At 53.3% G+C, this 23,231-nt stretch overlaps 2 protein-coding genes across 2 annotated transcripts in view; both read left to right on the top strand.

The window, feature by feature from the left end:
- CACNG4 (calcium voltage-gated channel auxiliary subunit gamma 4) overlaps nucleotides 1-7,353 on the top strand; it is a 52,571-nt gene extending 45,218 nt beyond the window's left edge. Inside the window, 2 exon segments of the mRNA XM_049780761.1 lie at nucleotides 421-561; nucleotides 4,675-7,353. Of these exon segments, the coding sequence (XP_049636718.1) occupies nucleotides 421-561; nucleotides 4,675-5,216 (683 nt within the window). The 3' untranslated portion in view covers nucleotides 5,217-7,353.
- A 5,801-nt stretch (nucleotides 7,354-13,154) lies between these two features.
- On the top strand, nucleotides 13,155-22,367 carry CACNG1 (calcium voltage-gated channel auxiliary subunit gamma 1). The gene is made up of 4 exons (XM_049781376.1): nucleotides 13,155-13,389; nucleotides 19,885-19,959; nucleotides 21,510-21,647; nucleotides 22,135-22,367. The coding sequence occupies exons 1-4, from the start codon at nucleotides 13,155-13,157 to the stop codon at nucleotides 22,365-22,367; spliced, it is 681 nt and encodes a 226-aa protein (XP_049637333.1).
- The last annotated feature ends 864 nt before the right edge of the window (nucleotides 22,368-23,231 follow it).

Genomic DNA, 23,231 nt, shown 5'->3' with positions numbered 1-23,231 from the left:
GCCCCTTTATGACTGGCCTGGTGCTGAGTCCCTAATATGTACAATGGGGGGTGGGAGGGGGGTGTACTGGTGCCAACCATGTCCAGAGCCCAGCTCACACCCACTCCCCCAGAGCCTGGTCCTCAGCCACCCGCCAGTACTGCACCCCCCAGATGCCTTCCCCAGCCTCTAGGGGGTGTTTTCTCCCCTGCCTGATCCTCCCCAGAGGGACCCCAGGAAGCTACATGGTGGTGGTGGGGGTGTCAGTGGGCTGAATCATCATGGGCTCCCAGGCCCTGATCATCAGAGTTGGGGGCATTGTCAGAGTTGGGGGATCATCAAAGTTAGCAGATTGTTTGAGTTGGGGGAAGGATCCAGAGCTATGGGCTGGCAGGCCTATCCCCACCCACGGTCAAACCCCCCTTCTCGCTCTGCCTACAGGCATCGTGCGTGCCTCCAGCATCTTCCCCATCCTCAGCACCATCCTGCTGCTGCTGGGCGGGCTGAGCATCGGTGCCGGGCGCTTCTACAGCCGCAGAAACAACATGGTGCTGAGCGCTGGCATTCTCTTCGTGGCTGCAGGTAAGCTGGCACACTGGATCCACTGGCACATCTGGGTGAGCTGCTGGAAAGAGACACAGGGTGAGGTCAATGCCTGCATGCAGCCAATCTGTTTCCCTCCCTCCCTCCCCTGAGTGGCAACGGATGCAGCCTTGGAGGCCTGGAGCACTATCTATGACCTGGGTGTCCCCAGCACTGCAGCCTCAGGTCCTCAAAAAAATGCACCAGAAGGGGCCCCAAAACACCAGTAGGGATGGATCCTCATTGCCCATAACAAAGTCTAGGTGTGCCAGGGAGAGAGAGGGCAGCTGCTGCTCGGGCCTGGAATCTCGGGGTGGTACAAAATGTCTTCTTTTGGGGTGGTACAAACGTGTTCCATGAGCCTCCCTCCACCCTGTTCCCACCACACCCTCACACCCTCTCTGTTTCTTGCACCCACATAACTGGGTCAGCCCAGACTTGAAATTCCGATATCCACTCTCTCCCAGTATGGTTTTGGGGGGCCTTTTAGAGAGGTACAAATGTCCCCTTTTAGGACAGAGCAAATGTCCCTTTTTAGGGTTGTGCCTGAGCCCACTGCCCGCCAAAGGCTGAAAAGACATTATTCTGACAAGAAAGGGTTTTACTGAAGACTGGGTTTAATGGGGGAACAGGCAGAGTAGGGAAGCTGGGGCCTTAGGGCAGAGAGAGGGAGAGAGAGAGACAGAAGTTGGGAACAGGGCAGAGTTAGTCAGAGCGAAGACTAGAGGGGAGGGAAAGACAGAAAGAGCTATGGTGTAGCAGAAACAGGAAGTCCAGACAATAGATTTTCCAGCAAAGCCTTCTGGGAAAATGCAGCCAGTGTCCTGGAAAGACAGCCATAAGAAACAGCCCTATATCTACATTTGAGCCAGGTGTTTATATAGCTTTTAAGACCCAGGGAGTCTTTCTAACTGTTTTCTTATCCCTAAAAAAGGGCAGACACCTTTTATGGTTGTCCAGGGGCTATTGGGGTCTGTGTCATCCAAGAGTGTGGTGCAAATGTACAAATACCCCCTTTTAGGGTGGTTAAAACTTCCCCTTTTAGGACAGTGCAAATGTCCCCTTTTAGGATGGTACAAATGTCCCCTTTTAAGGCGATACAAATATGCCCTTTTAAGACAATGCTAATGTCTCCTTTTTGGACAAATGTTGTTTACAATGGTTGCAAATGTCCTAGAACTAAGGAGCAGCCTTTGCAGCACTGTGAGTGAGGAAATGTCACAAACTCAGATATTTCCCAAGGTCTGTTTGGTTCCAACCTCCAGCAGGTCTGGGCAAGAGTGCCAAGGGATGGCAGCACATCTGCACGCTCAGACCTAGGTGGATCTCCTTACCATGCAGCCCCCTAAGCCCCGCTGGGTGTAACCCTGGAGATTCCCACCACTACTATGGAGCCCACAACAGCAAAAGGAAAGGAAACCAGCCCCTAAACGCCAGAATTAATCTAGGTGCACTGGCATTCTCTTCGTGGCTGGCCTACAAGGTGCTCCCCAGGGCAGTGCTGTCAGGAGCTTGACTAAGCTGGGGTGGGAGACACCCAGGGGACCCAAGGCCTGGGATTATCAGGAAGGCGCTGAAAACCCAATGTGAAGGGCTGGCAGACAGAGAGAAGATGGACTGAAGGAGATAGCTCAGACCCAATCGCCCTCAACTTCCTGCCTCATGAGTCCCGAAGGCATTAACACAGTCCCTCAGAGCCCCAAAAGGGAGAATTTGGGGCCTGCTGACTATGGTAGCTGAAAGAAACGCAGAGGCCAGAGGCAGCTCACATAGTCTGGATGTCCCCAGTCTGTATGTTCTGGGCCCAGCTGAAGAGATCGAGGGGGAGACACTGACTGGGGTGGGGTGGCAGGTCAGGAGGTCAGAGAAAGAAGCTGGCTCTGGACTCTGACTTCTGAGTCAACTTAAGACCATTGATTGCAAAAGTTAAGTTGTTCCTAAAAGGAAGTTCCCTCAACTCTGCTCCCACCCAGGTATGCTGAAGACCTGGGAGCTTCGTGGCACCTCTGGGGGGCCTGGCAGTCACCTAAGAGGAAGGTTAGAAGGCTTGAGATGTAGACACACAAAGTTGCTTCTAGCAGGCTCGGGGGACCTTATGGGATGCCGAGGATCAAACCTGGGTCTGTCCCAGGTGACTGCATACAAGGCAAATGCCCTACCGCTGTGCTATCTATTTCTCCAGCCTCTGTGGTTGACTTTTTCCTCTGCAGTACTGGCTGTGAGCGGGTTTAGGGGCCAGAGGGTGAACTCAGGACAGGTAGCCTGTTTTCCTGTGACCAACCTGGTTTCGATCCCCGGCAACCGATATGGTCCCCAAGGGGCCCCAGGAGTGAGTCCTTAAGTACAAAGCCAGGAAGAACTCTTGATCATTGCCCCAAAATCAAACCTAAAAAGGTGCTAAAATTGGTCAAAAGATATAGGCTGGGAGCCTGCCAAGTCGACTCCTGAGAGGTTGGGGTGGTAGGGGTGAGAGAAATTCTTCTTCTTCTTCTTCTTTCTTCTTCTTCTTCTTCTTCTTCTTCTTCTTCTTCTTCTTCTTCTTCTTCTTCTTCTCTTCTTCTTCTTCTCTTCTTCTTCTCTTCTTCTTCTTCTTCTTCTTCTTCTCTTCTTCTTCTTCTTCTTCTTCTTCTTCTTCTTCTTCTTCTTCTTCTTCTTCTTCTTCTTCTTCTTCTTCTTCTTTTTTTGTGTCTTTTTGGGCCACACTCGATGGCGCTCAGGGTTTACTCCTGGCTCTGCACTCAGAAATCACTCTTGGCAGGCTTGAGGGGACCATATGGAATGTTGGGGATCAAACTCAGCTCAGCCACATGCAAGGCAAATGCCCACCCCATTGTGCTATCACTCTGGCCCCAAATTCTTTATTCTTCTTTTTTATTTTTCTCCTTCCTTCCTTCCTTCCTTCCTTCCTTCCTTCCTTCCTCCCTCCCCTCCCCTTACCCTCCCTCCCTCCTTTCCTTCCTCCCTCATTCCCTCCCTCCCTCCCTCCCTTCCTTCCTTTCTTCCTTCCTCCCTCCCTCCCTCCCTTCCCTTTCTCCCTCCCTCCTTCCCTTCCTTCCTCCCTCCCTCTCCCTCCCTCCCTCCCTTCCTTCCTCCCTCCCTTCCCTCCCCTTTCTCCCTCCCTTCCTTCCTTCCTTCCTTCCTTCCTTCCTTCCTTCCTTCCTTCCTCCCTCCCTTCCTTCGTTCCTCCCTTCCTCCCTCCCTCCCTTCCTCCTTTCCTTCCTTCCTTCCTTCCTTCTGTACCTCCCTCCCTCCCTTCCCTCCCCTTTCTCCCTCCCTCCCTTCCCTCCCCTTCTCTCTCCCTCCTTCCCTCCCTCCCTCCCTCCCTTCCTTCCTTCCTTCCTTCCTTCCTTCCTTCCTTCCTTCCTTCTGTCCCTCCCTCCCTTCCTCTCCCTCTTTTCCTTCCTTCCATTTTTGGATCACACCCAGTGATGCTAAGGGATCACTTCTGGTGTAATTTCTAAATGCAGAGCCAGGAGTAAACCCTGATTGCCACCAGTTGTGGCCCAAAAGCCAAAAAAGAAAAAGAAGAATTTCTCCCACCCCTGTCACCCCAACCTCGTGGGGAGCCTCCTGGCAGGCTCCCAGCCTATATCTTTTGACCAATTTTAGCACCTTTTTGGGTTTGATTTTGGGGCAATGATCAAGAGTTCTTCCTGGCTCTGTACTTAAGGACTCACTCCTGGGGCCCCTTGGGGACCATATCGGTTGCCGGGGATCGAAACCAGGTTGGTCACAGGAAAACAGGCGCCCTGTCCTGAGTTCACCCTCTGGCCCCTAAACCCGCTCACAGCCAGTACTGCAGAGGAAAAAGTCAACCACAGAGGCTGGAGAGATAGATAGCACAGCGGTAGGGCATTTGCCTTGTATGCAGTCACCTGGGACAGACCCAGGTTTGATCCTCGGCATCCCATATGGTCCCCCCAAATCACTAGGAGCGATTTCTGAGTGCAGAGCCAGGAGTAACCCCCGAGGGCCGCCGGGTGTGGCCCAAAAGCCAAAAAAAAGAGAAGAAAAAAGTCAACCACCCCTGGGCACCCTATCTACCCACCACCCCACATCCCTCTATGGATCTAACCACTGCTCCTCTTCCTTGGGCCCCGGCCCTACCTCCAGGCCTCAGTAACATCATAGGCATCATCGTCTACATCTCCAGCAACACAGGGGACCCCAGCGACAAGCGGGACGAGGACAAAAAGAACCATTACAACTACGGCTGGTCCTTCTACTTTGGGGCGCTGTCGTTCATCGTGGCCGAGACCGTGGGCGTCCTGGCTGTCAACATCTACATAGAACGAAACAAGGAGCTGCGCTGCAAGACACGCAGGGAGTTCCTGAAGGCTCCCACGTCCTCCTCGCCCTACTCACGGATGCCCAGCTACCGCTACCGTCGAAGGCGCTCCCACTCCAGTTCAGGCTCCACCGAGGCCTCCCCGTCACGGGACGCATCCCCCCTGGGCCTGAAGCTGGCAGGTGCCATCCCCATGGGCGAGCTTTCCATGTACACGCTGTCCCGGGAGCCACTCAAGGTCACCACGGCCGCCAGCTACAGCCCTGAGCGGGATGCGAGTTTCTTGCAGCTCCATGACTTCTTCCCGCAGGAACTCAAGGCTGGCCTGCATGTCAGCATGCTGAACCGGCGGACCACCCCCGTGTGAGCACCCCCTCGGACCCAGGATCCCCCCCAAAACAACAAAAAATACTCCTGCTGACACCAACACAACACAACACCCCTGCTACCCCCCAACCGAGCACTGAAGTCCACCCCAGCGCACTGGACTGACTACATTATGAGCACTGGGGCTGGCATGGTGGGAAATGAAAGGTTTGACTTTATCCCTGGCCCCCCAGTCCCCCCAATGTGGAGGGTTTTCAGCCTGCCCCTCTCTCCCTGGGTATCCCCCATGTGTCCCAGGAGGCCCACTAGCTCTCCCCGAAGCTCACATGGGCTGGACCATACTGCCTTTGAGAAGTAGATTTTTGCCAGGAAAAGGGGGTACAAAAAAGGATGAAAAGTCCCCAGCTGGACATGGACTATATTAGGGGGTTCTGAGGGATCCTAAAATGATCTGAGGTTCTCGCGTGTGTGTGAGCTCGATGCAGGGAAACCCCACTTCCCCGCTAGGCTCCCCACGACCCCGTCTCTCTGGCAGTGGCTAGCAGTGGCCTCCTCAGAGCCTGGTACCCCAATACTAGGCTGTGCCCCAGGACACCGAGGCCAGTGGGGAAATTGACAGGTATTAGCAGCTTCCCAAGCCCGTCTCCCCAAAAGGGCAGAGTCCCTGAGAGTCCAGAACATTCTACAAGGCAGAGGCAAGGTAGCCATAGCCTTTCACCGCATTCCTGCCCAGAGGCCTGAGGAGCAGCCCTGTTCCCCCCAACCCCTGGCCCCCATGAGTTTTGGGCCACACAGAGCCTCAACTGCTGTGCCAGATGGGGGTGGAGCACCCTAGGGATCTCCCAACACCCCTTCCTGGGTGGTTCTTTATGGTGGATAAGATTAACTCCAGGGGGCAAATCTTCGTACCCAGCTCCCTCCCCCACTTTGTAATTTATTCTGCACCCCGACCCCCCAAGGGCTCAGGAGGAGTTTGGATGAAGGCCCCCAAGCCTGCTCTGCTTCCTCCTCAGGGGGAAGGCTCCGCTCTTCCATGGTGGATGGGGGTCCAACCGTGTCTCCCCTCCCCAGCAGCCGGGGTTTAAAAGGAACCTCGAGAACATGGAGCCCCCCCCCCCCCATTTTCTATGACTCGCGCGCTTTCTAAAGGGAAACCTTTTCTTACTTTTGGAGACTTTGTGGTCCCATCCTCCACAGCTGTCTGTGAGCCCTTGGAGGTGAGCGGCCAGTTCTTACCTCAGCCACCTGCTCACGAGCCCCAGGGGTCCCTGAGTTCAGGACCCTGGTCATGGCCAAGTTCCCCTGGCCCCTCCGATGGGCCACGTTGAGGTCTGTCCATGCCCTGGGCTGAGCCGCGCCTGTGCCAGCACTGACACTGGGGCCCCTGCTGTCATGTCACGTCTGGCCTACCCCTGCCCTTCACCTCTTCCGCCAGGCCCCAGGAAATCTGTGGATCACTCCCACGAGGCCTGAGACACTCTCTGTCTCCCCAGACGAGACAGCCTTGTGCCTCCCTTCCTTCCCCAAATGTGTATTATTCGAGAAGGCTGGTTTTACCTGCAGAGGTGTACCCAGGGCAGGACAGGGGGCTTCAGTGCCTCTAGATTCTGCCAGCCCTGGGTGAGCCCACCTCTGTGCTCCACCCACTAGGCTTCCTCTTCTGCTCTCTTCTCTCTCCCCTTCACCTGTTCTCCCTTCACCGCTGCCTCTTCTCTTTCCCCCATCTCCTCTCCTGCCTCCCTCCTCCTCCCCTTTTCCCTCTCCTCTTTTCCCCTTTTCTCTTTCCTTACCCTCCTCTCTCTCCTCTCTCCTCTTCCCAGATCTCTTCTCCTTCCTCCCTCCCCTCTTCCCTCCTCCTCCTTTCCTCTTCCTCCACCCCTCTCCCCTCTTTCCTCTCCCTCCTCCTCCTTTCCCTATTCTCTTCCCCATCCTTTCTTCTTCCTCCCTCTAGCCAGGGTTCTGGAGGTTCGGCCTTGCTTTCCCCTCACCCCGAAGCCTTGTGCCCACCTGGGCTTGTGCTTATCTGCGCCTGCCTTCTCATCCTCCTCTCAGCTCACCACCCCCGTGTGTCCCCCCCTCCCCCACTTAAGCACCTGTGACTTCTGTATCTACTGCTGGTTGGGGTTGTTCGTTCTGTCTCTCTTTTTTTTTTTAATTAAATAAAAATGTTTTTAAAATAGTCTCTTGACTTTGCAGGAAGGGGGCGGCACTGCCCTTGGTCCCTGCTGGGCATTTGGTATAAACAGTGTTCTGAGGCCCCCCAATGGGAGAGGGGAAAGAAGTTGTGTGGGGGGGTGCAGGCTGCGGTCTTCAGAGATCCCACAAATGAGCTGGAGACTGTACCAGATGCAGGGGGTGTGCAGGCAGGGAGACTGGAGCAGGCAGTAAGGAGAGTCTGAGGCACATTCTGGAGCCACAAGAAGTTGGCAAATGCGGGTGAATATGAACTGGACAGAGCCAGGGGCACCATGGTCAGGTGAGACAATCACAGCCCAGAGGTTTTGGACTCTTGGGACTTTTACAAGAGAACTCATTCTGCCCCCACATTTCCCAGCTGGTTCCCTGTAGAGAGAGATGAGCCTGGAATTGAGGTTCCCTGACCCCCAACCCTGTCACTATAGGCTCTACTCCCCAGAATTCACTTCCCAGAACCCCATTTTCTTGCTTCTTTACAGTCCTGCAGGAGAGCTGAATCACCAGTCTCTCCCCACCCCACCCCACCCCCGTCAGAACCCCTGTCTTCATCCAGGGACAGGTGTGGTCTCCTACAGTCAGCAGGGGTTACACACACACACACACACACACACACACACACACACACACACACACGAAGTCATTTATGCACTCAGCCAGCAACTTCCACATGAGAACCACACCAGGCCCAGAGCCTCCCCTGACCCAGAGTGACCCAGCCCAAGGGGCCCTAGAGTGGGACCCACAAGAGGAGCTGGAGTCTGGGCAGCAGGAAGGGCCCCCCCCAGCTATCTGGCAGGGCCGGGGAGAGCAGGTGGGGAGTTGGGACAGCTGGTGGCCCTTGTCCTCTGTCAGAACTCAGCCAAGGGGTCCCAGCTGAGAAGTGGAGGGGCAGCTCCTCTCCCCCCTCCTCCAAATTCTTGGCTGTGCTGGTTGGAGCTGATAACCTCTGCTAGAGACCCTACACCCTGGTTGGGGGGTCCAGTCCTTCCTTGCACTCCAACTGCCCTGTCTGGGTCACTGCAAAGACTCCATAGAGTAGGAAGTGATGGATATACGGCATAGGGAGCAGTGGCCACAGAAGGATGGGGTGCAGGGGGGCTGCTCAAGGTACACTTGAGGGGCTGGAATGATAGCACAGCGGTAAGGATTTTGCCTTGCACACAGCCAACCCAGGAGACAATGGTTCGATTACTAGCATCCCATATGGTCCCCGAGCCTGCCAGGGGCGATTTCGAGACAGAGCCAGGAGTAACCTCTGAGCTCTGCCAGGTGTAAACCCCCCCAAAAAAACCCCAAAACTCAAGGTGCACTTGACCCTCCCACTAGAGGCTGCAGGTCTGTGAGGATGACTCCCACTAGCACAGTCAGGACTCAGATGTATGCTCCTTGGGTGAGGGGTTCCCCACCTTCCTACCCCTTCTGACCCCCCCCCCAGGACCAGGAAGCCTCCGTCCTGCCCCCCTGCTCCCTCTCACAGAATGTTCTTTGCAGCTCCAAGTCAGTCACTTAGTAGCCAGTCACCCGCACGCTCAGTGTGTGACTGGGCAGGGGACCAGGGGCTCAGCCCTGTAGCACATGTTGAGTCTCAGCAGGAAAACAGTCCTGCCTAGGGCGGGGTGGTGTGTGCCCAGCTTCGGTTATGTGCTTCAGGTGCCCCGGAGCAGGAGGATAAAATGACAGTAAAGGGACTGGAGTGATAGCACAGTTGTTTGTCCCTTGTATGTGGTTGACCTCGGTTTGATCCCTGGCATCCCATATGATCACCCAAGCCTGCCAGGAGCGATTTCTGAGCGCAGAGCCAGAGGAGTAACCCCTGAGCACCTCTGGGTGTGGCCCAAGAACAAAGCAAATAAACAAAAAAGACAATGTTCAGCTCTCCTGGGCTTCAGATCTCTCACTGCAACAAGGATCAAACCCTTAGTCACATGGAAAAGGAAGCAGACATGGTTGGTGTGGGGAAAACAGGGGTAGCAGAGGGCAGAAAAGGTACTGTGGGCACTTGGGAAGCTGCCCCTGGCCACAACCAGGGGATGGAGAGAGAAATGAAAGAAAGAAGGAAGGAAGGAAGGAAGGAAGGAAGGAAGGAAGGAAGGAAGGAAGGAAGGAAGGAAGGAAGGAAGGAAGGAAGGAGGGAGGGAGGGAGGGAGGGAGGGAGGGAGGGAGGGAGGGAGGGAGGGAGGGAGGGAGGAGGGAGGGAGGGAGGGAGGGAGGGAGGGAGGAAGGAAGGAAGGAAGGAAGGAAGGAAGGAAGGAAGGAAGGAAGGAAGGAAGGAGGGAGGGAGGGAGGAAGGAAAGAAGGAGGGAGGGAGGGAGGAAGAAAGGAAGGAAGGAAGGGAGGGAGGAAGGAAGGAAAAAAGGAAGGAAGGAAGGGAGGGAGGAAGGAAGGAAAAAAGGAAGGAAGGAAGGAAGGAAGGGAAGGAGGGAGGGAGGGAGGAAGGAAGGAAGGAAGGGAGGAAGGGAGGGAGGGAGGAAGGAAAGAAGGAAGGAAGGGAGGGAGGAAGGAAGGAAGGGAGGAAGGAAGGGAGGAAGGAAGGAAGGAAGGAAGGGAGGGAGGGAGGAAGGGAGAAAGGAAGGGAGGAAGGAAGGAAGGGAGGGAGGAAGGAAGGAAGGAAGGAAGGAAGGAAGGGAGGGAGGAAGGAAAGACTAGAATATACAGTGGAGTCTCACTTTCCACAGTGGTCCCTGGTGTCAGACCAGGCAGTATCTTGGCCAGGAGACCAGCTTCAGGAGTCACGTAAGATGGCTGCCCTTGGCCCAGTGGCACCTCGACCCTGCAGATTCAGGAGAAATGAGGGTCCTGGAGGCAGCTTCCTCCAAACTGGATGGCAGGTGAGAGGGCCACCCCTGCTCTAGGCTGTTCCTGGTCACCCTTGATGCCATCTGGCATGTCTGCATCCTAACAAGACTTTCTCTCATTCTGGGATGGGGCATCCAGGGGAGAAATGCACTTGAAAGCTGGCCTCGATGGGTTAGTCTCTCATTTGGGTCCAACAATGATCACACACACGGTCGTGATGGTGGGGGCTCCCCACAGTGCTGAGAGCAGGGTTTCCCAAACTACAGCCCCTGGGCCACATGCAGACCAATGAGGACATTTACTGGCCAGTCAGATGTTTTTACCGCTGCTGCCTGCCCTGCTTATCGGCTGACTCATCCCAGGCCTCAGTGCACATCTGTGGGATGTGCGCAGCACTCTCCGACTCCCTTCCTTCTCTCTGTCTCTTGACTCTTCCTCTCAGTCTCAGGCAGGGGTCCTCAAACTATGGCCTGCCAAAAGCAGGTCCATAGTTCCCATTGAAATACTGGTAAATTTGTTGATTTAACTTTACTTGTTCTTCATTTTTAATATTATATTTGTTCTCATCTTGTTTTTTGACTTCAAAATAAGATATGTGCCAGGTGCATAGAAATTTGTTCATAGGGGCCAGAGCTATAGCACAATGAATAGGGCGCTTGCCTTGCACGTGATCAATGCAGATTCGATCCCCAACCTCCCATATGGTCCCCCAAGTCTGCCACAAGTGGTTTCTGAACAGAGCCAGGAGTAATCCCTCAGCACCGCCTGACATAACCCCCTCCCCCCCAAAAAAAACCAACAACAACAAAATCATTTGTTTATAGGTTTGGTTTTTTGTTTGTGTTTGTGTTTGTTTGCTTGTTTGTTTTGTTTTGGGGCCATACCCAGCGGCGCTCAGGGATTATTCCTGGCTCTGTGCACAGAAATTGCTCCTGACAGGCTCAGGAGACTATATGGGGTCCCTGGAATCAAACCTGGGTCCATCCCAGGTCAGCGTGTGCAAGGCAAACGCCCTACTGCTGTGCTAGCATTTTAGCCCATTTATAGTTGTTGTTTTTTTTAAACTATAGTCTGGCCTTCCAACTGTCTGAGGAACAATAAACTGGCCCCCTATTTAAAAAGTTTGAGGACCCCTAACTTAGAGACTCTATAGCCACTTCCAGTGCTGACTTAACAGTTCAATGCTCAGGCCCTGGGCTGGCAGCCACCAGGACCACCTTGGGGAGTTTGGGGGAAGAACACAGTTAAGGGGATCACAAACTCGGGGGATTGTGCATGCAAAGCAGTGTTACAGCCCTTTGGGCAATCTCCCCACCGTTCCACAAACACGTTCAAAGACCCCTCCAAATGCTCAGGTCTCAGGGAGCCCTCTGAGGGTACCCAAGTGAGTCCACAAGACAGTTTCTCTAAGCTTTAGCCCTTCAGAGAAAGCCCATCACTAACAATAACCATCTGGGAGGTTGAGGCATTTGCCTTGCACAAAGCTGACCGCAGTTCCATACCCAGCACCACCTGTGACCCCTGAGCCCCACCAGGAATGAGCCCTGAGCACAGCCGGGTGGGGCCCCCAAACCTCTCCCTATTAAAACAACCACAGTCTGAGGTCAGGGGATTGCTCAGCATCTAAATAAAACACCTACCTCGCAACATGAGGTCTCGAGTTCCACCCCTGGGGACACCCACGTGCTGGCAGCTGTGTCTGTTTTCCAGCACTAAGAGCCCTTTCCAACTGCACCTCATTCAGGTGTGTGCAGCCAGCTGAAGAGTGTGGCTCCTGGGAGGAGAGCAGGACCCCCCCAGAGCACTGCAGCGGAGCAGGCAAGCAGCGCACCAAGCAAGCCTATGTCTGGTCCCTGCCATGAAGCAGCAGCAGAACTACGCAAGTGGACCAAGCAAGCTGTGTGCAGGGGCTCTGGGTCCACCCCTAGGCCTCCTTCTTCTCTCTTCCCTGCTCCCTTCCTCTTTCCCTCCTCTTCACCCTTCTCCCTTCCTCCCTCCTTCCTCTCTCCTCCGTCTTTCCCTTTATTCCTCCATCCTTCCTTCTTTCCTCCTCCCCTCTTCACTTCTCCCTCCTTTCCTTTTTCTTTCCTCCAACTCTTCCTCTTCCCCACCCTCTTGCCTTCCTCCCTTCCTCTTTCCCCTCATTCCTTCATCCTTCCTTTCTCCTCCCCCCTCCATTTCTCTCTCCTTTCCTTTTCTTTTCATCCAACTCTCCCTCCTCCCCACCCTTCTTGCTCCTCTCTCAATTTCTCCCTCTCTCCCTCCCTCTTTCCCCTCATTTCTCCAATCATCCTTCCTTCTTTCCTCCTCCCCCTCCCTTTCTCCCTCCTTTCCTTTTCATTTCCTCCAACTCTCCTTCCTCCCTCCGTTCCTTCCTCCTTTTTTTCTCCCACCCATTTTCCTTTTTTTCTTCTTCCCATCCAACATGCCCTGTTATATCACTCGGCGCCATTTCTATGACTGAGTAGATTCGGGGCCCCTATTACCTCTCTGATTTGGGGAAAGGGTGAGACCCTTGCCCCATTGACCAGGACCACCGGATGGTGGAATTCTCACACTGGGCACAGGCAGTTATTGTCAACCCAAGGATCACTGAAGCACCCCAGCAGGCTCCTGGTCCCAGAGGCCCCCAGGACAAGACCCATAAGGCCTGCTGAGCCAGTGTGAGCAATGGGACAGAGTTTATGTGGCGGTTTCCTGCTCTCACTTGCACTACCCCTCTTGGACCCAAAACCTAGGTAACCCAGGGGCCTTGCACCCCTCGCCCTGCTCTGGAGCAAGCTGGGCTCTGTGCCCCCCAGGGTATTTCTGGCTGCGGAGGGGAGCAGCCCTGAAACCCGAGGCCTGCACAGGCAGACACCCCTCCCTGGGGCCTGACGGGTGTGGGCAGCTGCTTCCAGCCTGCCCAGCCCCGCCCGGCCCCTAAACTTAGCTCCATCCCACGCCGCCCACACCGGCTGTCTCCCTGGGCACACCAGCGACCACCATGTCCCAGACAGACACACTGAAGGTACGCCTGACCCTCTTCTGCATCCTGGTGGGCATTGTGCTGGCCCTGGTGGCCGTGGTCACCGACCACTGGGCTGAGCTGAGCCCCCAGAATGGGCACCACAATGCCACCTGCCAGGCCACCCACTTTGGCCTCTGGAGGATTTGCACCAAGTCCCTTGCTGTGAGCCACCGTGAGCCCAGGAGCTGTGGACCCACCGCCTGGACTGGGGGTAAAGTATCTGCTCCTCATGGGAAAGGGGGTCCCCAGTGGAAGCCCAGAGTGGATCTGGGGTGGTGGCAGCCTCCAGGGGGCTTGAACAACAGGAAAACAGGGGTCCCAGCCCCCCAACCTCAGCCTCTCACTTCTCATCTAGATCTGGGCAAGTAGGATAGAAGGTTCTGGAATGAGACCATGAGCCTCCCAGATCAGGAAGCTTGGTGCCAGATATCATCCTTTTGGGCTTACCCAGGATGGGGGGCTCCAAGATCTGGAGTGACAGGTTCAGTGCTCATCTCAGGCTGTGGTGTAGACAGGCTGCAGTGTAGACTGGAAGGTCTGGCTTCTGGTGCTCAGTGGGAGACTCTCCTGGTCACAGTGTAGGGGAACAGGACTAGGATGGGCTGAGCCTCCTGCCTGCTGGGGCGTTCAGAGTAGCCACAGCCCCTCACAGCTGAACATGCCTCCTGGGCGTCCTGCCTGGGCTGACAGGCGCCTCTTCTCCAGCAGACCCAGGGCAGGAGACAGCACAAGCCCAGGAGGAAGGATCGGATCCAGCACACTCAGCCCTTCTCCCCACTCTCAGTAACTGGGGTGCAGAATGGTGGCCCTGTCCCTGTTCTTCCATGCCTCACATTTCTGCTAGAAAGGCTCTGACAATGCAGGGTCCTGCTCCAGGCAGCCTCCAGACCCAGCACAGCTCCAGGAAGGAAGGACCACCCTGAAGCTGTGCAAAAGGGCCAATCCTGCATCTCACCCCTGATTCCTATTCATTCCTCCTTCTACCTCATCCTCCCTCCACCTCATCCCTCCTTCTCACCTCCAACCTCTCCCTCCCTAGACTCTGCTCCTCCCCCACCTGTCTCCCATGTGTCTGCAGGGCCATGTGCAAGAGGGTCTCATATAGCCCAGAGCCCCATATCCCTCAGCCACCACTGAGCACACCCAAAAACATGGCCGGCCAGTTCCCTCATACGGCTGTTTCCATTCTGCCCACCTAGGCTTGCGGCAACCCATCTCAGGGCTGGGTGGCAACAGGGTAGAGAGGAGCTGGCCTGGGGAGCATTGGATCCCCCATCCCTATGCTGAACCTCTCTAATGCCAGATGAACACAGAGTCCTAAGTCCCCCACATGACAGTCCTCCATGACGGTCCTCTAAACCACTTCCCCAAGTACCTCTCCCTTCTCTGCAGCGACTTCCCACCTGGCTTAGGGTTTCTTTTCTAGAGGGAGGTGCAGGTCCCCACACAGTCCCAGTTATTTTTTTTTTTTTTTTTTTGGTTTTTCAGGCCACACCCATTTGATGCTCAGGGGTTACTCCTGGCTAAGCGCTCAGAAATTGCCCCTGGCTTTGGGGGACCATATGGGATGCCGGGGGATCGAACCGCGGTCTCGATCTTTCCTTGGCTAGCGCTTGCAAGGCAGACATCTTACCACTAGCACCACCTCGCCGGCCCCAGTCCCAGTTATTATTAAAAACAATAACCAGAGGCCGGAGAGATAGCACGGTGGTAGGGCATTTGCCTTGAATATGGCCGACCCAGGACGAATGGTGGTTTGAATCCCGGCATTCCATATGGTCCCCTGAGACTGCCAGGAGTGGTTTCTGAGTGCAGAGCCAGGAATAACCCCTGAATGCTGCCGGGTGTGACCCAAAAAACAAACAGAAACCGATAACCAGAGAGAGAGAGAGAGAGTAAGGTGGACACAGCTGGATTGTCTGGGTTCAATCTCAGACCTGTATAGGGTTTCTCCAGAGTCCCACCAGGAGTGGGTGTGGCCCAAAAAACAAAGAACAGAATAGCCCAAAGGGAATCCCAGTAGTTACCCAGAACCCAGTACCAGGTGGCTGGTACTTTCTGACCTGTCTTTGGTCATCTAGTGGGAAGAGGCTTTTTCTGCTTTCAAGTGTAAAAGCAAAAACCAATAAATTCCCAGTGACAAATGTTTGACATCAGACATGCCAGAGTGCTCCGGGACAGCCTGAAGGAGGAGCATTGGTCGCTGAGGTAGTTCTCAAGGCTGACACTGAGCCCAGCAGGCAGCAGCCTCAGGCTCCCTCCCCAGCTCCTTTACGGAGCCCCAAACATGGCCCAGTGCCAACAGCACTGCCCTGACGAGAATTGACCCTTCAGGCCCACATAGCCAGGCCAGGCCAGAGTGGGCTTTGGGCCCCTCAGGACTGCCTGAGGGACCTCCCAGCCCCCATGGAAATCAAATGCTGGAGAAGGAGCCAAGTGCAATGGTGGCTTTGGGAAGTTCTAGCACAGTCTAACTAGAAGGCCCAGCACCCAGCTCTCCCTTACTTTATCCTTACTTTATCCCTTACTTTATCCTTAGGTGGTAGGGCGTTTGCCTTGCAAGCGCTAACCTAGGACGGACCATGGTTCGATCCCCTGGCATCCCATATGGTCCCCCAAGCCAGGGGGACCCAAAAAGGAAAATAAAAAAAAGAAAGTGAAGGCCTGGCCCGGAGAGATAGCACGGCGGTGTTTGCCTTGCAAGCAGCCAATCCAGGACCAAAGGTGGTTGGTTCGAATCCCAGTGTCCCATATGGTCCCCCGTGCCTGTCAGGAGCTATTTCTGAGCAGACAGCCAGGAGTAACCCCTGAGCACCGCTGGGTGTGGCCCCCCCAAAAAAATCAAAAAAAAAAAAAAAAAAGAAAGCGTAGGCCAACGTACATGACTTAACTCAGAGAGGTGTGTAGGTCCCAGACATTGTAGGGTGCCTCTGTGAGCTGATTCCAAACTCCTGAGCCAAGATGTCACTGGCCACACATGACAAAGCACACAGACTCTTCAAAATCATTTCATAAAAGTTATAAATGAAATGACAAATCATGACAAGAAGCCGAGTCAGGGCAGGCAGAACTGATTTCCAGAGTTGCGCATTATCTTGGCCAGGTAGGTTGGAGAGACAGAACAAGGGTTAAGGTGCTCTTGTCTTTCAGGCCTCTGCCCCATTGGGACTCCTGTTAGCAAGGGGGTGGGTGGGGGTGTCCCTTGAACACCACCAGGGATCACTCCTGAGCACAGCCAGAAATAGTCCCTGAGTACTGCTGGGTGTGGCCCCCCAAACAAACCTATACACACATATATAAGCACATATATAAATATATTAACATAAATGTATAGTACATAAAAGTGATGAAATTACGCAATTTTCAACAATATCCTATAGAATCTATCCATCTATATTATATATATATTTTTACATCGATATACAATGTATATAACACATATCTGTATTTATTTTATCTATATATTTACATCTATAGCTTCTATAGTAATATTCATGTAATCTGTATTTGTGTCACCTATTTCTATATCTAAACTACATCTATATCTATCCACACACATTGATTTCGGGGCCACACTTAGCTGTGGTCAGGATTGACTTCTAACTCTGTGCCCAGGAATCATTCCTGACATGGCACAGAGGACCATATGGGGTGCCAGGAATCAAACCCAAAAGGGCAGCGTGCCAAGCCAGAGTCTTGCCCTCTGTCCTAATTTCAACAGCCCCCAACTCAGCTTTATTAACTACATTCAAAGAACTAAAATAAATCACATCTAGGGGCCGGGCGGTGGCGCTAAAGGTAAGGTGCCTGCCTTGCCTGCGCTAGCCTGGGACGGACCACGATTCGATCCCCTGGTGTCCCATATGGTCCCCCAAGCCAGGAGCAACTTCTGAGCACATAGCCAGGAGTAACCCCTGAGCATTACCGGGTGTGGCCCAAAAATAAAAAAATAAAAATCACATCTAAAGAATGAAAATCAGATGACAACAATTCCTCCTGAAATACAGAATTAACAATAAAGAGAGAAATTCTAGAGTGGAAGAAGGAAATGACTGAAATGACTATTTTTTGAGGGGGAGGCAATCTCACACCTAAACAGGAAGTGAGAGGATCAAAGAGATAAACAGTCTGGGTGCCAAATAGGCAAAAGCAGGGACAGAAATGAACCCAGCCCAAGAAACTGGGAGAGGGCCCGAGCAGTGGCGCAAGGCGTTTGCCTTGCCTGCTCTAGCCTAGGACAATGTGGGACTGCGGTTCGATTCACTGGCATCCCATATGGTCCCCTAGGCCAGGGGCGATTTCTGAGTACCTAGCCAGGAGTAATTCCTGAGCATCACTGAGTATGGCCCAAAACAAAAAAAGACACAGGGAGATAAACCCCTTCCAATAAAAACCAGATCAGGATTAAACTATTGGCAAGGGGAGGCTGGAAAGATCTTAAAGTACTTTCAATCTCCAGCATCAATACTTTGAGTGTAGCCCATGACCCAAAGATTAAATATGTGACTTAAAAATATATATATACATATATATATATATATATATATATATATATATATATTGGGGTTTTGGGTCACACCCAGTGACACTCAGGGGTTACTCCTGGCTCTGTGCTCAGAAATCGCTCCTGGCAGGCTCAGAGGACCATATGGGATGCCAGGAATCCAAGCACCAACCATCCTGTTGCCCTTGGCCACATGCAAGGCAAACACCCTACCGTTGTACTATTGCTCCAGCCCCTAAATGTGTGACTTTAAAAAAATATTCATAGATTCATAGACTATAAAGACAGAATCAAGACAGCAGCAAGAAAAAGAATCAGCTCAGACAAGGAATTTCCTCAAACAGCTGCCTCTGTCTGGGAAGCTTTGGATCACACCACATGTTACAGCATCTAATCCTTGTCATTCCCATTAGTATCATCCTCCCCTCTTACAGATCATGGAAATGAGGTGCAGAGAGGTGGAGTCATTTAACCAAAGTTACAAGATTCCCAAGGCAGAACCACCAGTATCTGCACTCCAGCATTTGTCGCTTAAATTTGCCTTCTTGAATTTTGGGGGGACCATACCCAGTGGTACTTAGGGATTACTCCTGGCTCTGCACTCAGAGATCATGCCTGGCAGTGTTTTGAGGACCCTATGGGATGCCAGGGATTGAACTCACATTTGTGACATGCAAGGCAAGCGCCCTACCTGCTGTGCTGTCACTCAGGCCCCATAACTTTCCTCTCTTTCAACCAAGGAGACAGCTTAGGGGACCTGAGCGAATGCCCGATATGCCTTCAAGAGAATGAGGGAATAAAGAAATGTGGGCCAGGGAAGACTAATCCACCCAGAGTCTGCATCCAGCTCCCACTGATATCAGTTCCTCTCTCCAGTGCTCTGAGCTGCGACAGTTTTGATCCTAGCTCTGGAGTCTATCCAGCTGGAATCTGATTGAAATGCCAACCCAGACACTACCTGAGCAGGGAACCCACCCCCACAGCACCCCAAGAGCGCACCATCCAACTTCCTCTTCATCCCCCTAAGAAATCTCTGAACTCACTGGCAGAAGATGACAGTGGCTGGGAGGCACATTTCAATTTGGTCTTTTCAAAGACAAGAGAAATTGGGATTGGAGAGTTAGCACAGTGGTAGGGCATTTGCCTGGCATATGGCCAACCCACATGAACTCTGGTTTAATTCCCGACATCCCATATGGTCCCTAAGCCTGCCAGGAGCGATTCCTGAGTGCAGAGTCAGGAGTAACCCCTGAGCACTGCTGGTTAGGACCCAAGCCCTGCAAAAGATAAGAGAAATTGATTGTAACCCAAAAATAAAATTAAAAAAAAAAGTTTAATAGGGTTGGAGCGGAGCAATAGCACAGCAGGTAGGGTGCTTGTCTTGCATGCAGCAAATCTAGGTAGGTTTGATCCCCTGGCATTCCATCTGGTCCCCTGAGCCCTGCAAGTAGTAGCCCCCTATATTATAGGGTGCCTCAGCTTCGGCGCTGCTGATACCTGGAGACCAGGTGCACCGGGAGCTACGAGTACACTTCTCTGCTTCCCCCAACGCCCACCCCCAGTCTATGACAGGCAGCGTCTAAGCTTGTCTACAAACATTGCCTTGTGGCTGCAGAAGTGACCACATGATTCGTTTGCCAGGACAAGTGGCTCAGCTCTGGGTCCCGTTACCCCCTCTGCCTCCTGACTCAGTCAGGCATTGACTCCTCCACCCACAGCCTGTGCTCGACTCTCCCAGCTTTCGAGTCAGTTCCCAACCAACTCTCCTGAAGCTTCAAGTTGTGAAAGACACACACACACTCACACACACAAAATTTCAACCCTGAATGGGGCCGGAGAGATAGCACAGTGGGGAGGGTCTTTGCCTTGCATGGGGCCAACCTGGGTTCCACTCTCATTCCCAGCATTCCATATGGTCCCCTGAGCATTGCCAGGAACAATTTCTGAGTGCAGAGCCAGGAGTAACCCCTGAGCACCTGCCAGGTGTGGCCTGAAAACAAACAAACAAACAAACCAAACAAATTTGTTGTGTTCCAGATCTCCCATCAAAAAAATTTTGCCCAAATTGGGTATGTGTGAGAGTAAGTCATCTTAGGCGCCCTATTCTAGGTGACTCATCCTACCCCATTCCACCATTCTAGCAGGCCGACCTTGCCCTCCTGCCGCTGGCTCCACTCATAGGCCCTTCTCCTCCTTTTGCAGAGAAAAACTGCTCCTACTTCAGGCACTTTAACCCGGGTGAGAGCTCCGAGATCTTCCAAGTCACCACTCAGAAAGGTGAGTGAAGGAGGGTGGTTCCACTGCAGAGCCAGAAAGTCAGTTGGCACAAAAGTGCTGCTTTCCCACTAGGGTTGAGAATAGCGAGGATGGGCCTGGGCCCCCACTCAGTCAGTGGCACCATCCCTTGGGCTTGGTAATGGAGGGTAGGTAATAAGGAGACACTGTGGGGCTTCCCAGAGTGGAGACCCCTGCCCCACATTGGAAGGTAGGGACGTGGGCCTGGAACACCTTGCTATCAGGGCACAGGCCACCTCTGCATTTGGGTCCGCATATACACATATGTATGTGCACAAGGAGAGATCCTATCTGTGCATACACAGAGGACTGACATATATTACACATACACAGATTTCTTCAGGTATCACAAACACAGAGATGTCACATGGATCGCATGTACACAGAGGTCTCACATAAATCACACATGCACACAGAGATCCTGCATGGATCACAAATTCACAGGCAGATCCCTATAGGTATCATACACACACAAACATGCACAGGCAGGTCCCACGTGGCCCACCCACCTTTGTATAGTCAAGTCCTAGGACAGGCCTTCCTCTCACATCCCTCTAGGCTGCTCCCACATTCTCTCCAGGCTCCCTTGTCCCCAGCAGCGCCTCCCCACATCCCTCCAGCTGTCTTCCTGGCATAGAGTTTTTGTCCTGGCCATAGGCCTCCCCCTCCTTTCAGCCTCCCTACTCAGGGACCCCATCCTGATGTCCTGCATAGACTCTCCAGTGCCATGGTCTTCTGCCCCAACTGTAACCTGGAGATCTCATCTCTCAGTTTCCTTACTGGTGAAAGGACATAATGATGACCCTCCCCTAGGAGGAGGCAAAGTCCTTGGAGGCTGCAGATCAGTCCATTGAGGTGCTGGCGATTTCCATCTCTGGGTATTGCAGAATAAACAGTCCCTTGCTGTGTTATCAAACAGATCACAGGTCCTGGTCTGCTGGAGCTCACACCCTCTTGATATACTACAGATTATAATCTCTTGGTATATAGTAGATTATAGTCCCGGAGTGCTGTAGTTTACAGACTCTTCCTGAGTTCTAGAGCATTGCTCTTCCTGTATTCAGGGACATACCCCTTCCTGTATTTTAGATCATAACTCTTCCTTGTTCTAGGTCAGAGTCCTCCCATGTTCTAGAACATGGCTCTTCTTGTGTTCTGGGTTATAGCATTTTTCTGTGTCTAAATTTTTGCTCTTCCAGTGTTCTAGGTTACAGCCTTTGGTGCATTCTAGATCCTAGACCTCCCAGTGTCTGGGTTACCATGGCCTGGTGTATTCTGGATTGCAGCCCATTCAGTGTTCTAGATCACACTTCCTAGTGTTCTGGATCACAGCCCTTCCAACATTCTAGGTTACAACTCCTGGTGTTTTGGATCCCAGACCTTCCAGCATTCTAGGTTTTATCTCTAGAGTGTTCAGCCCATCTTGTATTCTAGGTTTCAGCCTCTGGTGTGATCCAGATCACAGCCCTTCTGTGCGCTAGATCATGGCCTGCTGTGCTGTATGTAGGTCACTGTCCCTTCCTGTGTTCCAGATTACAGCATCTCTGCTGCGGCCATCAGCATCTGCGGCTTGGGCTTCATCATCATGGGCACCATTTGTGTGTCCCTATCCTTCGGGAGGAGCCGGGACTATCTGCTCAGGCCTGCATCCATGTTCTACACCTTTGCAGGTGCAATGGGGTGCCCATCTTTCAGCTGGGGTTGGGGAGTGATGTTCTGGGAGAGGGTCTCAAGTCCATAGGTATTGCCAATTCCTGATCGGAGCAAACTTGGTGAGTAGCAGGGCAATGCCCAGGGCAGGGGTGAGGGGAAGTTGGCACTGAGAGCAGCAGGAATAGCTACCACATCTTCAGAAATTTTAAACAGCAGCAGCCAGGAAAGGAAAAGTGTTCCCAGGGCCTCACTTCTTGGCTAGAGGCTGAGGGGCCTTTCAGAGAGGGAGCTGCCGAGCCAGGTTCAATCTTTGGCATCCCATAGGATCCCCTGAGCACCATCGGGAGTAATTCCTGAGTGCAGAGCCCTGAGCAAAAAAGAAAAATCCCTGAAGGTCCCACAGTTTGGCTCCCAGGCTGGGTCCCTACCTTCTCACACTGTACAACTTCAGCAAACCAGCTGGAGCCACATGGGGAACCTGAGACTCTGGTGCGGCCTCCCCAGGTCTCTGCATCTTCGTCTCGGTGGAAGTGATGCGGCAGTCTGTGAAGCGCACAGCCAGCAGTGTAGACGCGGCGGGGATTGCCATCGAGTACAGCTACTCCTGGTCCTTCACCTGCGCCTGTGTTGCCCTCGTCCTCCTGGTCCTGGGGGGCCTAGTGCTGCTGCTCGCCTCCCTGCCACGCATACCCCGGAACCCCTGGGAATCCTGCATGGACGCGGAGCCCGAGCACTAGCCCGGCCCAGAAGGTTCCAGCAGGGAGGCAGGCAGTTTCCCTTGGGTTTTCCCTGCCTGCCCCATCAGCATCTATGGTTCAGGGACAGAGGTTGGGAGAGGTGGGCACAAGTGGGCCTGATGCCCACTCCCCCCTCTACCCGTTGTCCCCAGAGGGCCAGAGGATTTACCACCCCACATGTCCTTCTCCCGGATAAAATCACAGCCCCAACCCTCTGCCAGGATGACCTCGGACTGTGCTGGAAATAAAGGCTCTGGAAAAAGTGGCTCTTCCCTTGTTTCTTGGATGCAAATTGTGAGGGACTGAAGCAAGGGGGAACAGAAGGAGGACAGAGAGAGGGTCTCTAGGGCAGGTAGGAGAGGGACCCCCACACGGATCTCGAGACCCTGTTTCCCTTGGGGGAGGATTTGGCTGGGCTAAGAGCGCCCAGATAAAGTGGGATTCTCAGGGATCAGAGCCATAGCACAGTGGGGAGGGTGTTTGCCTTGCACATAACCGATCCAGGTTTGATTCCTGGCATCCCATATAGTCCCCTGAGCCTGCCAGGAGTGATTTCTGAGCACAGAGCCAGGAGTAACCGCTGAGTACTGCCTGATGTGGTCCCAAATAAAAATAAACAAACAAAAAGTGGCATTCTCCGGCTGCTGGTTTCTAATGCTGGAGTGAGGGTGTCCTTGCAGGCTTAGCATCTGGACACGTGAGTCCCCTGGAATGCGACCCACACTATTCTGTACCCCCCCAACTCCTCCACCCTTATGCAAGTGAGACTCCTCACTGAAATGGGCAGTTAGGGATTCGAGGCCCCAGATTCAACCCCTGGTTCTGCTGCAACCACCACCACCTCCACCACCACCTCCAACCTAG

The sequence above is a fragment of the Suncus etruscus genome, chromosome 1 (assembly GCF_024139225.1).
Source record: "Suncus etruscus isolate mSunEtr1 chromosome 1, mSunEtr1.pri.cur, whole genome shotgun sequence".
Classification (NCBI taxonomy): Eukaryota; Metazoa; Chordata; class Mammalia; order Eulipotyphla; family Soricidae; genus Suncus; species Suncus etruscus.
Note: the sequence above shows the minus strand (reverse complement) of the source record. Positions and strands in the feature narration are given on the sequence as shown.